This window comes from Hydra vulgaris, chromosome 12 (assembly GCF_038396675.1).
Source record: "Hydra vulgaris chromosome 12, alternate assembly HydraT2T_AEP".
NCBI lineage: Eukaryota > Metazoa > Cnidaria > Hydrozoa > Anthoathecata > Hydridae > Hydra > Hydra vulgaris.
Window position 1 is genome coordinate 44775843 of NC_088931.1, and position 15475 is coordinate 44791317.

Below are 15475 nucleotides of genomic sequence, written 5' to 3' on the forward strand. Positions count from 1 at the left end.
TCCTTCAATGTATCATCTTTTTCACAAATGTTCGAAGCTTCGACATTTTTAGCAACATTACTGGTGCTTTCATTAAACTCTATACATAAATTCATTTCAAAATTATTTTTGCATATATTGTTATCGGTGTTTTCATAAAACTCTCTTGGTAAACTCTTCCCTAGCGCAATTTCAGCAAGATATTTTCTTTGATCAATGTTGAATATCGGCATAAAGTTCAAACTGTTTGAAATGCCATTAGATCATAGCACAAATTGATATTTACACGGAGCGCCATTTCCCCCGACTCGACATTCGCATATTCCAATATTCATATCTACCGTATAGTTTTTTTTTCCAGACCCACTAGGAACAACAAATATGTTATTCCGATATTTTGTGTATTACATTGTACTAATATGCTCGGTGGATGGCTTTACAAATCCGATTACTCCTTTCTTTTTTTTGGTTTTACCAAAGTATCGAGAAGTATTAGAGCTATCAAAAGATCCGCTAGCAGCAGATAACATTTTATTTTTATAACGTTGGTCTAATTCGTCAGTAAAACTGTCAAATAGTGCGTTAACATTATATGCTCTTACTCTTTGCTAAATTAAGTCTTTCATAACTAAAAATTGCGCCTCGGTGTAATTGTTAGTGTTGTTACCACGTGTATTAGGAATTTCAAAACATAGTGTAGTCGAATCATTTTTCCCAAAGCAATACGTAAGGCGTTTTGAAAAAAAGTAACGAAATTAAAAGCAGATATTATTTTTAAAGCGTTTTTCGAAACTAGTGATTTTTATGAACTTTTTTATAATTTTTTTAAAATAATTATTTTATAACGTTTGTTATCGTTTATATTAGCTTATTTTGTAAAAAAAGTCGATTTTGATTTTTTTGAAGTAAAGGCGTTTTGAAAAACGGCTGTAGTGTTCGTCTGCGCAATTTTTATTTTAAAAAATAAATAAAATTATACCCCGAATGCTGAAAGGCTTATTTTTCTAACAATGTATGATTGTCTAATAGGTTTATTTATTACCATCTTTTTAGAAATAAAATTGTTAATGTAAGTTCAAAATTTTGTCACTTTACCCTATTGGTATTACTTCAAACAGATACATTACAAATTTGTTGTTGTCGTATCTCATTACCTAGATGTTGCAACCTTTAAGACTTCTTGATTTCCTTTGCAGTAATTATTTAAATATGTTTCAGCTTCTTTTTCATTTGTAAGTAATGCAGAAATATCTGCCTTGAAACATTGAGTTGTCCCCTCAACAGCATTGATTTTAATATTAGCAAATGCAAACAACTCTAACGCAGTTTCGAAAAGTTCACTTGTGTTTTTTAGACCATTAAATTTCAAGTCTGATACAAGCGATGCAATTAAAAGTGGTTCACTTATGTCAACGTTTTCGCTAGTATGAGCTATATTTGCTAAGCCTTCTTCTACTTGAATAAATTTATCTCCTTCTCCGTTGTCAAATATATTTTTCAAGGTACTCATAGTTATCACACTATTAAAATCACTACTAAAAATAATATCACTATTAAAAATCAATAAAGATAAAATTAGCTTCTGCTCAATGAACAAAGTGCTGAATTATAGAACATAGCCCAGGACCCTTAATGTAATGACCCGTACCCCTAAGGGGTACGGGTCATTACATTTTTGCACCGAGACAATTATGACCCCCCCCCCCCCTAAAATTAATATCACAGCTACACTGTGTGCAAAACTAAACATTCATCCCTGAATGTGTTGCACAACTACACTACACATTCAACACTGAATGAATAGCAATCTGTTTTCATTGACATAATAAAACTATCAAAACAAAAGTTGAACAAGTCTTTTATTTCTCTATAGTTGTTACATTCCATTGCAAAAGTCGACAAAGTTAAATTATTTATTACGTTCTGTTTAAGGCCTAATTGCTTGAGCCAAAAATCCCACAACCAAAATACAAACATATATAACACAACAACATTTACCACTTACCAAACAATATTATAAACAATTTTAAAGCAAACCAAAAAAGTCATTTATTTTAAAATTTTAAAGTTTCAAACATTAAGTCATCAAAAAATAAATTTGCGTGATATTGAGTTATATTAAAATATTGAGATTAATTGTTCACTTTTTATGACATTTTTTTCATTAATAAATATCCTATTCAGAAATATTTACTTATTTAAGTTATAAACAATTTAAGGTGGTACTAGCCCATAAAAATTAAAACAGTCAATTTATTTAATTTTGATGCAATTTTTTTTTTAAACTATGTGCATTAAAAAATTATTTAGAGTAAATATAATAAAAAGTATTAGTATACTCGAAAACATGCTGAGTCAGCAAAAAATATACAATTTTAACTACATTTTTAAACAAGGATTTCTCATGAAATTGTCAGTGTGTGAAGCTAAAATTTTGCAAAACGGTTAACAACATGTTGATTGAGGGATTTGACCAGAATCACTATCAGAAGTTTTACAGAATCAAAATGGCTGCACTTTAAAAAATAATTTTTTATTCTTATGTAAAATTTGTGCTGCTAATGTTAATATCTCGACAACAGCTAACTATAAAAGTCTCTTTTTGGTCAAATCCCTTCACAGTAACCTGATGAACAATCTGTGAAAATTTTAGCCATAATCTCCAAGTAGTTCAAAAGATATTCTTGTTCAAAGTTTAAAAATCTGTTAACAGAGAAAACGCAAGAAAACAAAATAAAACAACTTTAACAATATATATCTTTAAAAATTTCCAGACACATAGGAGTCATCCTTGCTAAATCCTTTTTTTATACCTCTCAATTTTTTCCTTCTTGATTTTGTCACTTCTTTTTCCTTCCTTTTCATATGAATGACGCGATTTTTGTCTTTTTTAATTGCACCGAGAAGGAAATATTTTCCACAATGAAATCCAAGTTGCTTAAATGTTTCTTTATGGGAAACGTAACCTCCATTAAAAGATATAAATGCAGAGAAAACAGCTAACTCTAAAACATTTTTTGAAACAAAATGTGTTTTGAGGCATTTTTCCCAGATTATTTGATTAAAAGACTCATTAGGATTTTGGGTATGGCTGTGTAAACATTTTGACAAAAGATTGTCCGAACTAAGTTCCATAAATATTGGGTGTAATAGGTCTTTTATAGCAACTGGTAGGTTTAACTTGTTTTTATAAGTGCATTGTCTTGTAATCTTATCCCTTTGCCATTTGCACCAGCTAGTATTGGTTCTGGGACAAAATTGATGACGCATAGCTGCATCACCTTCGCAGCAGTGCCATAAAACTGCAAGTACAGCTTTTTTCATAGGGTAGAGTTTATCATTCTGACGAATAGCCATACCAAAGTAATTCTGCATTAAGTTAATACTTGCATCAGTTAGTCTTCCTTTACCTGAGAGAGTTTTACTGTCATTCAACTTTTCTTTTTTTTTTATTGCACGTAAATTCCGAAGTCTTGTTTCAAGTCTCTTTTGAACATGACCGAGACACTCTAGTTTTTCTGGTATCAACGTTTCTCCATAAGGTCTTGCTTCCCTTACTTTGCTGTATGCTTTAGTGTCCCCATCTCCTATGTAATGACTGTACCTTAAGTTAAACTTACTTAATGAAGAACAAAAAATTGAAATAGCACCAGCGGACTCCATAGCACCAGATGATTCGTGATGATTAATTGCACACTTATGTCTTGTTTTTCAGAGTTCATAACCAGCTGATCCTTTTTTTTTTGACCAAATCTCACAAGATTTACAAAATTTTGACATAGTGTAATAGTCTAAGACCTTTTTATTATCCTTTGAAATTGCAGATACCACGCCATTCAGGGATGAATAACCCCTTTTTTGCCATGTTCCATCAATAGAAATATGACAGTCAACAATATCATTGCTACACGCATTGATGTTAATCATTTGACGCACTTCATGAGCAGCTTTTTGGGTACTTTTTTCAGCAGATTTTTCATATGCACAATAAAGAGTCTTATTAATTTTTTTATAAGTAGTAAATGCAATAGAAAATGGCATATTCATCATTGTTGTAAATGTTTTAATTCCAGCATGACCTTTGCCTATCTCGCGAAAAGCCATAACTGTGCGATAGTTAATTTCATGTGCTTTTTTTACAGTTTTACTCTTTTGTAAAGGTATATATTGAGGAGAAGTAAAAGAAAATCTGCATGCTGAACAAACACTACATTTTATACATAATTTAACTGAAAACCCTTTGTGTTCATTTTTATTATGTGTAAGCTTAACAGGTGAGCTACACTCAGAACAGCGTGAGAACTCCTCAAATAAATCTTTCATAATGCCAAAATGTATAAATATAAAAAAATTAAGGTCGTTAGATGTCTGTTTGTTTTTAGCTGAACTGCCAATACAATTAACTGCTTTGTTCAACTTTTTAGCACTTGTACTATTAGTACTACTAAACATATTTGAATAAGAAGCACTTTCAGGTGAAATGTTTTGTTGATCAGACATTTTATGTTGATTTCCATGAAAATAATTTCTTTTTATTCTTTTGCTATTTTTTTTATTTCCCATCTAAGAATAAAGCAGTAAAATGTGAAAAATAAATGCAATAAATTCAATAAAATAATCATAACAAGCTGTTATTGATATACTGTTATAAAATCACTTCCTTCTCACTATACAATTCAATTTAATATTATTAATGGAATTAACGTATTTGCAAAGTTGATATAAAGCAAAGGAGATATATATGAAATGTAGAATAATAATAGAAATTAATTGTTTGATGAAATTTAAGTTAGCCCAAAAGTAAGCATTGTTTATTGTTGCTATGCGGTTGCTAAGGGCTTCTTTTTGAGATCATATTACCAAATTAACATTTTCTGTCACTAAATTACTTAAAAACATAGTAAAACTATACATTTTTGAAATCTACAATGATTCTATTTTTCAAATTTAGAAAAAAAAAAAATCTGAAAATTTTGAAATTTGTCGGGCTAGTACCACCTTTAAATGATCCACAATTTCTACAAAAAAATTTAATTAAATTTAATTTAATTTTCTTTGATTTATGTATGCTTTCTCAGTTGCTCTAAAATAAGGTGAATAGATAGCCAACAATCAGCCTAATAATTGCATTTTTAGGCTGTGGCATCAGACCCATAACTATTAAAAATAAAACAGAATTTCGCAAAGAAAATGAAAAACGATAATCATATTTAGTCGTCAAATAACTTCGCCATCGTCATAATTTTTTGTTTTCATCCTGAAGTTTCGTCAGCCCTACTAACAAAAGAAAACAAATCTACTTAATCATCAGAAATTTATTTATTATATATATATACTAGCATGAGTTACCCGGCGTTGCCCGGGCCAATATTTAAACTGGCTTACCTGATATCTGTACACAAAAATGGGCCCAAAAAATGGTCCCCTCTGATCCCGGGGTCAGGGGGCCTATTTTTGGGCCCCCTTGACCCCGGGGGTTGGGATACGGGGTCAAAACCCAGCTAAGAACCTTCTCCTCCTCGAGGACTACCCCCATGCCAAATTTCATCGAGATCGGTCGGGCGGTTTGGATTTCTATACAGAACAAACAAACAAACACACACACACACACATTGCCCTTTATATATATAGAAGACAAACAAACACACACATTGCCCTTTATATATATAGCTGGAGTTACCCGGCGTTGCCCGGGCCAATATTTAAACTGGCTTACCTGATATCTGTACACAAAAATGGGCCCAAAAATGGGCCTAAAAAATCGGCCCAAAAAATGGTCCCCCCTGACCCCGGGGTCAGGGTGGCCCATTTTTGGGCCCCCTTGACCCCGGGGATCGGGGTCAAAACCCAGCTAAGAACCTTCTCCCCCTCGAGGACTACCCCCATGCCAAATTTCATCGAGATCGGTCCGGCGGTTTGGATTTCTATAGAGAACAAACAAACAAACACACACACACACATTGCCTTTTATATATATAGAAGATATATATATATATATATATATATATATATATATGTATAATTTTTCTTGTCTTTTACAATTTTTTCCTCGTCTTTTACAATTTTCCTCGTCATTTACAATTTTCCTCGTCTTTTACAAATTTATATATATATATATATATATATATATATATATATATATATATATGTATATATATATATATATATATATATATATAAATATATATATATATACATGATACTACTTTTTTTGTCTATATAAAGTTTAATGTTAATTCTTACATTTTTTTAAAAATATCAAGTTCCTTTTTACTTTTCCCATGTAACTAACAACTTTTTTGCAAAAGTTTTATCGATTACAACATCTAAGATAACTAGTTAATATTTGGTTGCGTGTTCTTTATTATTTTTAACATCGACTAATCTTTTGGCCATGCTGTTAACCAATTTATTGCATGTTAATGGAGAAATAGAGTTCCATGATACTTGTACAGCTTCCCACAGATCCTTTTTGTTCATAGGCTTTTCCTCGTCTTTTACAATTTTCCATAAATTTTCAATTGGATTTAAATCTGCCAATTGTGCTACAATATCTATAATATAGTAGTATAAATATCAGCTGTCGTGTCTGTTTAAAAAAAAAGGATCAATACCAAATGATGAGAAACATCCACACTTTTGGTATTGATACTTTTTTGCAACCTCTAGATTCAACACACTTTAGTGTTTTAAGAGCATTTTGAACCATTCCAACAGAACGCTTAATTATTCTTGAAATCTCTCTATATGACTTTCAACTGTTTTTAATTCGTTGAATTACTAATAGCTCAGCTGAGGTGCAATGAGACTTTCTAGCCATAATATCCTAATTTAAAACTGTTTTTTGAGTTATTTTGCTAATAAACACAATAACATTACAATCTAATTTTTAAAAATAATTACTGGTTTAAAATCCAAAGGTAATACCTTCAATTTCAACAATATTTTTTACTTTATTTGTAAATAATTAACTGATATATTAGTAATATAATGTATTAGTACATTGTAAATATTTAACTGAACATACATTTTTAATAAAATATACATTATAATTTTACTCAGTGGCTTTAGAATAAAATAGCAGTTTGATACGTTGGCTAAACCAAACATATCAAACTGCTAGAGTTTGGGATTTGAGGGGGAGGGGTAGATGTAACCGTCTTTGACTAAATATGAAGGAGGCTGGCAATTCTTTTCCTACGCCTGTGGTATTAACTGATAACCAAAGTCAATACATACACTGAAAAAGTGATGACTGAAATTTAAAGAAAAAGAAAATTTATTTTTTTTACCAGTAAATTTTGAGCCATTTTAAACAATGTTGTTAGTTACATGGGAAAAGTAAAAGCTTGAGGAAGAGCTTAATAGTTTAAAAAATTTTTTTTTTATTAACATTAAACTTTATAAAAACAAAAAAAGTGAATCAGTTATCATCAATAAGTGTGAATAAAATGTATTTCTCTCTCTCACTCTATATATATATATATATATATATATATATATATATATATATATATATATATATATATATATATATATATATATATATATATATATATATATATAATATATATATATATATATATATATATATATATTTATATAATATATATATATAATATATATATATATATATATATACATATATATATATATAAATATATATATATATATATATAAATATATATATATTTACATTTCATGATTGTAAATAGAAGGGAAAGTGACATACAATATAAAGCTAAATTATTTTGCATACGTTATAGTTTGTTTAAATTTTTTTTGAGAACTTTCAGATAGACTGTTGCAGTAATAAAGTTGAGAGTTTACAATGCCACAGGCAAATACTTTTGCAGCATCTTTGGTAAGATATGGACGAATATAGTAAAGTGTTTAGAAAGTGTTTTGTAATTAAACAAAAATTTTTATGTGCTAGTCCATAGAGAATGTTATATATAATACATAATATATATATATATATATATATATATATATATATATATATATATATATATATATATATATATATATATATATATATATTTAAACAGCTTTAAAAAGTATTCTACACAATAGAGTGCTCAATGTTCTCAAAAGAACAAACCAATTATATATTAGTAGAAAATCACTTAACAAAAATTTTTTACATTTTACACTGTGTTTCATCAACAAAGATTCATCAGAAATGAATGATCAAATAAATAAAACTTCAATTTATACCAAAAATTAAATTGCAGGAAGTTTAAATGTACATCTAAATGTAGGCACGAAAATAAGTTTCTCCTAAAAATCTATAAAAATAAATGAGTTCAATTAATATTTACATTAACTACCCTTTTTAAGAAAACATTTAAAAAAATAGCATAAGTAATCATTTCTAAAGAATTCTTTTTATAATAGTGTCAGCAAATTCCACAAATGTGTGAAAATTTACAGTAGTTAAGACATTTGCAACTTCCTGCAATTTAATTTTTGGTATAAATTGAAGTTTTATTTATTTGATAATTCATTTCTGATGAATCTTTTTTGATGAAACACAGTGTAAAATGGAAAAAATTTTTGTTAAGTGATTTTCTACTAATATATATATATATATATATATATATATATTATATATATATATATATATATATATATATATATATATATATATATATATATATATATATATATATATATATATATATATATATATATATATATATATATTATATAAAGTTATAGTTGAATCATAAAGTTATATTTGAATTATATTTATTGTTAACTTCAACCTGTTTGTTGGCCAAATTTTTAAGAACCCAAACCAAATACTATTTTAAAATTAGTCTGTATACATCACTGATATGTTATTTTTCAATAAATGTAATATATGTTATTTTTCAGCAAATGCTATTTTATCACAAACCTTCATTGCCCAGGTTTCACTGCCAACTATCAGAATACTCTGAACAGATGTATATCTTTGCTTCAATCTTTATTGATGAACCTTTTTGTTAATCGCTTATTTGAATATGCTATTATAATTTAAAGCGTTTATAACTCGTTAGTGTAAATATGTCATAAACTATTTTGTAGATAATTATCCCAAGGGAATTTTGTTGATTACGATAAGTTGTATATATAAATTGTAAAATAACACGTATCAAACAGAGTTCTTAAATGTAAATATAGTTGTTATTTTTACACTTTTGATATTAGAAGTGCAGATAATAATGGTATATCTTAGGTATATCTCCTCTTAACCTTAATGCTTCTTATGTTCAGCTGACCCATTTGTAATAAAATTTACCTTATCAGTTTTTACCAAAAAAAATATTGTATAATCAAAACAAATGATATTAATTAAACCTTGTATACCACTACATTCTTTATGAAACTAGTGTTTACAAACTGTACAAACAATAGTTTGCTCCAACTTCTTTCCTACACATGACCATTTTCTGGTGTTTTGATTGCTCATAAAATCGCTCTCACTCTCCATCTTTTGTTTTAATTGCTGTTGTGATATTTTCATACATAGCTACAATAAGATACACATTTAACACCTAAATATCTCAATACCTACTACACCACCTTTCTAGATGTAGTGATGATGATTCTAAAGGTTTTTCTCCAAATCAAAATCCCAAAGATCCATCCATTACATCTTTAACTTTTATTATTTTTTTTTTAACTTGACTTAAAATGCAATAAAAACAGATGCAATAAAAATTGCATCTGTTTTTATCTTTCCTGTCCAAAAATCAAATTACATATCATCAATAAATACAATGTTTTTATTTTGTTTGCAACAGTTCTTTCTTAAATGCTAATTATCTGATAAAACAGTTTTATTCCTGGATATGAACTATAATGTAGTATATATACATATTATATACATATATATATATATATATATATATATATATATATATATATATATATATATATATGTATGTATATATATATAATATATATATATATTTATATATATATATATATATATATATATATATATATATATATATATATATATATATATATATATATATATATATATATGTAATAAATATGTGAAATATATTTATTAAAATTTGCATATATTATATTTGTATATATATATTAAATATAATATATAAAATTTGCATAATGCAAATTTGTATATATATATATATATATAATATATATATATATATACAAATTTGCATTATGCAAATTTGTATATATATATGTAATATATATATACAAATATAATATATGCAAATTTTAATAAATATATTTCACATATTTATTACATATATATATATATATATATATATATATATATATATATATATATATATATATATATATATAATATATATATATATATATATATATATATATATATATATATATATGTAATAAATATGTGAAATATATTTATTAAAATTTGCATATATTATATTTGTATATATATATTATATATATATATACAAATTTGCATATATTATATTTGTATATATATATTATATATATATATATAATATATATATATATATACATACATATATATTAGGTACGAGGACTGATTTTTTTAGATTGAGCATATCCTAGAATGTTATATATCATAAGAAAGCCCTTCAGTACAGTATTTTAAAGGTGAAAAAATTGTTAAAAACGAGCAATTTAAACAAAAGTTATGACGTTTTTAGTAGCAAATTTTCGATATATGGATTTATTAAAGAAACTGGTTCCAAAAATTTTTTTTTCACTTAAATTGTTATAACTTTGTCAAATCTTATCCAAAAGCCTATATCTTGGTATCAAAAGATAGATGTAAGAGTAGGCTACAATTTCATATAACTCTCTAGATAAAAAGGGTGTCTAGAGGGCCAGAGGGGGTACCGGAACACCATCATACCTTTAAAAAAATACAAGTTTTTCACACGAAAGAGTGTTTTCCTGATAAAATATGTTATCTTTAAACACAAAAAGTTGTTCTAATTTGCTTCCATTCCATTTTCAAATATTAGAGGTCTATTTTAGATTAAAGGGTGGATGTGTGCCACGCCCAACACCCTCCCCCCCCACCACTCCCTTCTTATTCAAACTTGAAAAAAATGTCAATAAAAATTTTATAAATGTTTTTAAATTGTGTTTATTTAAAAAGAGAGACATAACTTTACAAATCTTTACCACATTATAATCTTTACCACATTACAAGATGAAAGTTGGAGTATCCACCCTAAAAATAAACCAAAGATAAAACTAATTTTAAAAATAATATTTTTAAAGTACAAAATATAAATTTTTAATGTACAAAATATAATAAATTTATGTCTTGGCTTTTAGTAAATGATATTATTTAAAATTCCAATATAGAAACTAAATAAATCATTTTTAACAATAGACACCACGTGAAGGTAAGCCAGAGCTGTCTATCAAAAATATTATACAGCAAGTTTTGTAGCTTGCAAAAAGAGTACTTGCAGTACTCTTTTTGCAAGCTGTATTGCTGTATTATAGTTTCAGCTAAATTTGCCTAAACAAACAAATAAATATATAATAAACAAATAATATATAACAATTTATTAAAAATTAATAACATTATAAACAATGTAAAAAAATAATGAAATTATATAAACCTAAAAAATCTCAAATAATTTAAAAATCTCATATATACCTTCTATAAACAAGTAACGGTTACAAGAAACTAGTATTTCAACCTCAATAATGCAAATATAATTTTTAGGAACTGTATAACTGTATAAACATAACTGTATAAACATAACTGTATAACTGTATAAACATAAGGTAAACTAATTTAAAATCAAATAACTATTAATAAAGTCAAACAAACAGTTTAAATAAACTAAAGCAAGAATAGTAAATAAGTATGCAAAATACCCTTCAAATTTATCAAGATTTGAAATAATACATATTAAATTTAACATTGCATTTAACGTGGCCTACGAAGTCCTAAAAAAACCTAATTCTATTGAAAAGTCTACATCTATCTATAGTTTAAAATTTACAAGTTTTTATACTACAACTTTTGAAATGTTAAAAAGTATTTTATTAGGCCTATTACAATTTGTTTTTAAATTTTTTTGCGTAAAAATTTGAAAAAAAATAATCGAAATGCTAATAATTGTAAAATTTGGTAAAAAATGGAAAACAAACTTGCTGATATGAAATATGTATTTTATAAAGAAAAGGAATGGTGGTGTCTAATAATTGTAATAATCACCATGGACCACAAGGCTACCACCATTCCATCTTCTCTGTCTGCTTCCTCTGCTGACACGACCTCTACCATATCCCCTTCTGCTGTGGTTCCCAGCACTCTTGTTAGGAGGATGATAGGGCCATTTAAAGGATTCATTGTCCTTTCCTCCTAAGTTGACCCATCGTTTGAAAGACTTATTGCTAGTAGGTCCAGGATGCTGGGACCTATATAATAGATACTGTTGATACGTTAGCTCTAAATGACAATGATTTGTAAATAGATTAGTTCTTAATAGCATTATGTAAAATTTAAAGAAAAACAATTAATTGTGAAAGTGATAGGCTGAATAAATAATATGAACAACGTATTAATCAATGATAGCTTAAAAAAATGTTAATAATAGTAATAACTTCATTCTACTGCACTTTGAGGGATAACACAATACTAATGCATTAAATAGGGTAAATAAGTAGAAACATAAATTCAATAATCATTCAGAAACATTTCTAAATCATAAATTTACCAGCAGAAGGTTGTGCACATGTAACTAAAGATAAAAAAAAGTTTTTATACAAATTTTCAATTGATAAGAAAAGTGTACATGTTTGCAAATAATATCTTTTAAACTTAGAAATGGTAGTAGATTAGTACTTAATAGCATTATGTAAAATTTAATACAAAAAAATTAATTGTGAAAGTGATAGGCTGAATAAATAATATGAACAACGTATTAATCAATGATAGCTTAAAAAATGTTAATAATAGTAATAACTTCATTCTACTGCACTTTGAGGGATAATACAATACTTATGCATTAAATATTGTAAATAAGTAGAAACATAAATTCAATAATCATTCAGAAACATTTCTTAATCATAAATTTACTAGCAGAAGACTGTGCACATGTAACTAAAGATAAAAAAAGTTTTTATAAAAATTTGCAACTGATAAGAAAGGTGTGTACATGTTTGCAAATAATAGTTTATTAACTTACTAGTCGTTGTAGCTGCTGAAGATGTAACTAAAGGTTATCAAAGTTGTAATTAAAAATAAATACTTTAATTGCCAAGATATATATATAAACATATTTAAAAGTAAAAATTTGTAAACATACCACTTATAGCAGATATAGAAGGAACTTGTAAAGAATGTAAAGGTTGAAAATAATTTAATAAAAAATTTATATTGTAGTCCTCAAAAATATGTACACACATATTAAAATGTAATAATCGGTTAAACTTACCATTTGGTGAAGACGAAGATGTAACTAAAATTCAAAATTTGTAATAAAAAATAGATATTGCAAATAATGACTTTGAAATTGGTCATTAACATATACAAAATTATACAATCTTACCAGTGGTAGGCTGTGTAGATTCGACTAAAATTAAATTAAAAATTGTACAAATCTGCAAAAAGATGGGTAGGATCTAAACAAAAAATAAATATTAGACATGCTTGCATAATGATTTAAACACTAATACACAGATAAACTTTATCTGATAAACTTTATCATAAAGAAGTCACAGATAAACCTCATCACAGATAAACTTTATCACAGATAAATTTTATCATAAAGAAGTATATAGTCCATACATTATAAAAGACAATAACAATGATATGTTTTATAATAAAACACATATAAATAAGTATATTACATACTTCATTAGTTTAATCTTAACAAAAAACTTCTTAGTGTTTTTTAAATATTAAATGTTAGTGTTTTTAAAATATTAAAACTTTTGCTACTGAAACATTAATCTTTTTTTATATCATATAATGATATTTGATATTTTATATTTGATAATTGATATTTTATTTGATATTTGATAATTGATATTTTATATCAAACCTTAATTAATTTTTATTTAACATATAATATATGTTAAATAAAAATTAATTAAGGTTTAACATTAATCATTATTTATGGATTTGAAAATACTCATTAATACTATTATTATGAATAAAAAAAAATTGAACTTACTATCTGTTAGTGCAGCAAGAACATTTTTGTTAATATTGTCCATATTAAATTAAATCTAATAATATAAATCAAAATAATTCAAAATAAGATTTTTATTTGAATCGCCCCCTTATCTGGATTTCGGCCCCACCCGGATTTCGCTTACCAAAAAAACAACAACAACAGAAAAACCGAAATAAGGTACCTAAAGTCCAACACCAGTTAGACTAATTGCTTATAATTATTTTTCGTTGAAATTTGGCATGTTCATAGAAAATGCATGAAGCAAACTATTTTAACAATAAAAAAAGCGGACTCTATAATTCTTCGACTACAAATCCACTTGACAACATTAACCAAATTTTCATGCAAAATTCTCAGCAAAATACTCCATATAAAAGTATGGTAGCGATACATAATAGTTATATAAAAATTAAGCCAAACCTTTCTTCTTTTCAAAAGTTGTCAAGGTTTATGTATGTTTCTAAAGAAAACCACCTCAAAAAACCGTTTGCCTAAGGCTACCTGAAAAAAGTGGTACTCTTGGTATAACACTAATTAAACTAATTGCTTATAATTATTTTTCGCTGAAATTTGGCATGTGCATAGAAAATGCATGAAATAAACTATTTTAATAATAAAAAAAGCGGACTCTACATTTCTTCGACCACAAATTCATAAGAGAACATCAACCTAATATTCAAGAGCAAAATATCACATAAAAAACTTTAGTAACCGTAATAAAAGTCTTAAAAAAATCAAGATTAGCTTTTCTTCTTTCCAAAAAGTATCTATGTGTATATATGTTTCTAGAAAAAAACTCCACAAAACTACGTCTGCCTCACGCTGCCTAAAAAAGAGTTAAAAAAACGAGAACCAAAATTTTAGCATAAAAATCGGTTCCGTAAATCGCGATTTACACGTACCTAATATATATATATTTAAATATATATATATATATAAATATATATATATTTATATATATATATATATATATATATATATATATATATATATATATATATATATATATATATATATATATATATATATATATATATATATATAGATATATATATATATATATATATATATATATATATATATATATATATATAGATATATATATATATATATATATATATATATAGATATATATATATATATATATATATATATATATATATATATATATATATATATATATATATATATATATATATATCTATATATATATATATATATATATATATATAAATATATTATTCACATATATTTCACACATTTAAACCTTCTAATTCATGCATTTTCTTAATTCTAAACTCACCGCGAAAGCATGTTCA

At 26.0% G+C, this 15475-nt stretch overlaps 1 protein-coding gene across 1 annotated transcript; it reads right to left on the reverse strand.

The window, feature by feature from the left end:
• Positions 1-5067: 5067 nt before the first annotated feature.
• Positions 5068-14549, reverse strand: LOC136088145 (uncharacterized). Its single transcript, XM_065811808.1, has 9 exons — positions 14490-14549; positions 13527-13599; positions 13413-13436; positions 13164-13190; positions 13055-13078; positions 12693-12716; positions 12191-12424; positions 11137-11185; positions 5068-5256 (listed from the first exon to the last, which is right to left on the reverse strand). The coding sequence occupies exons 1-9, from the start codon at positions 14547-14549 to the stop codon at positions 5232-5234; spliced, it is 540 nt and encodes a 179-aa protein (XP_065667880.1). The 3' UTR covers positions 5068-5231.
• Positions 14550-15475: the final 926 nt, after the last annotated feature.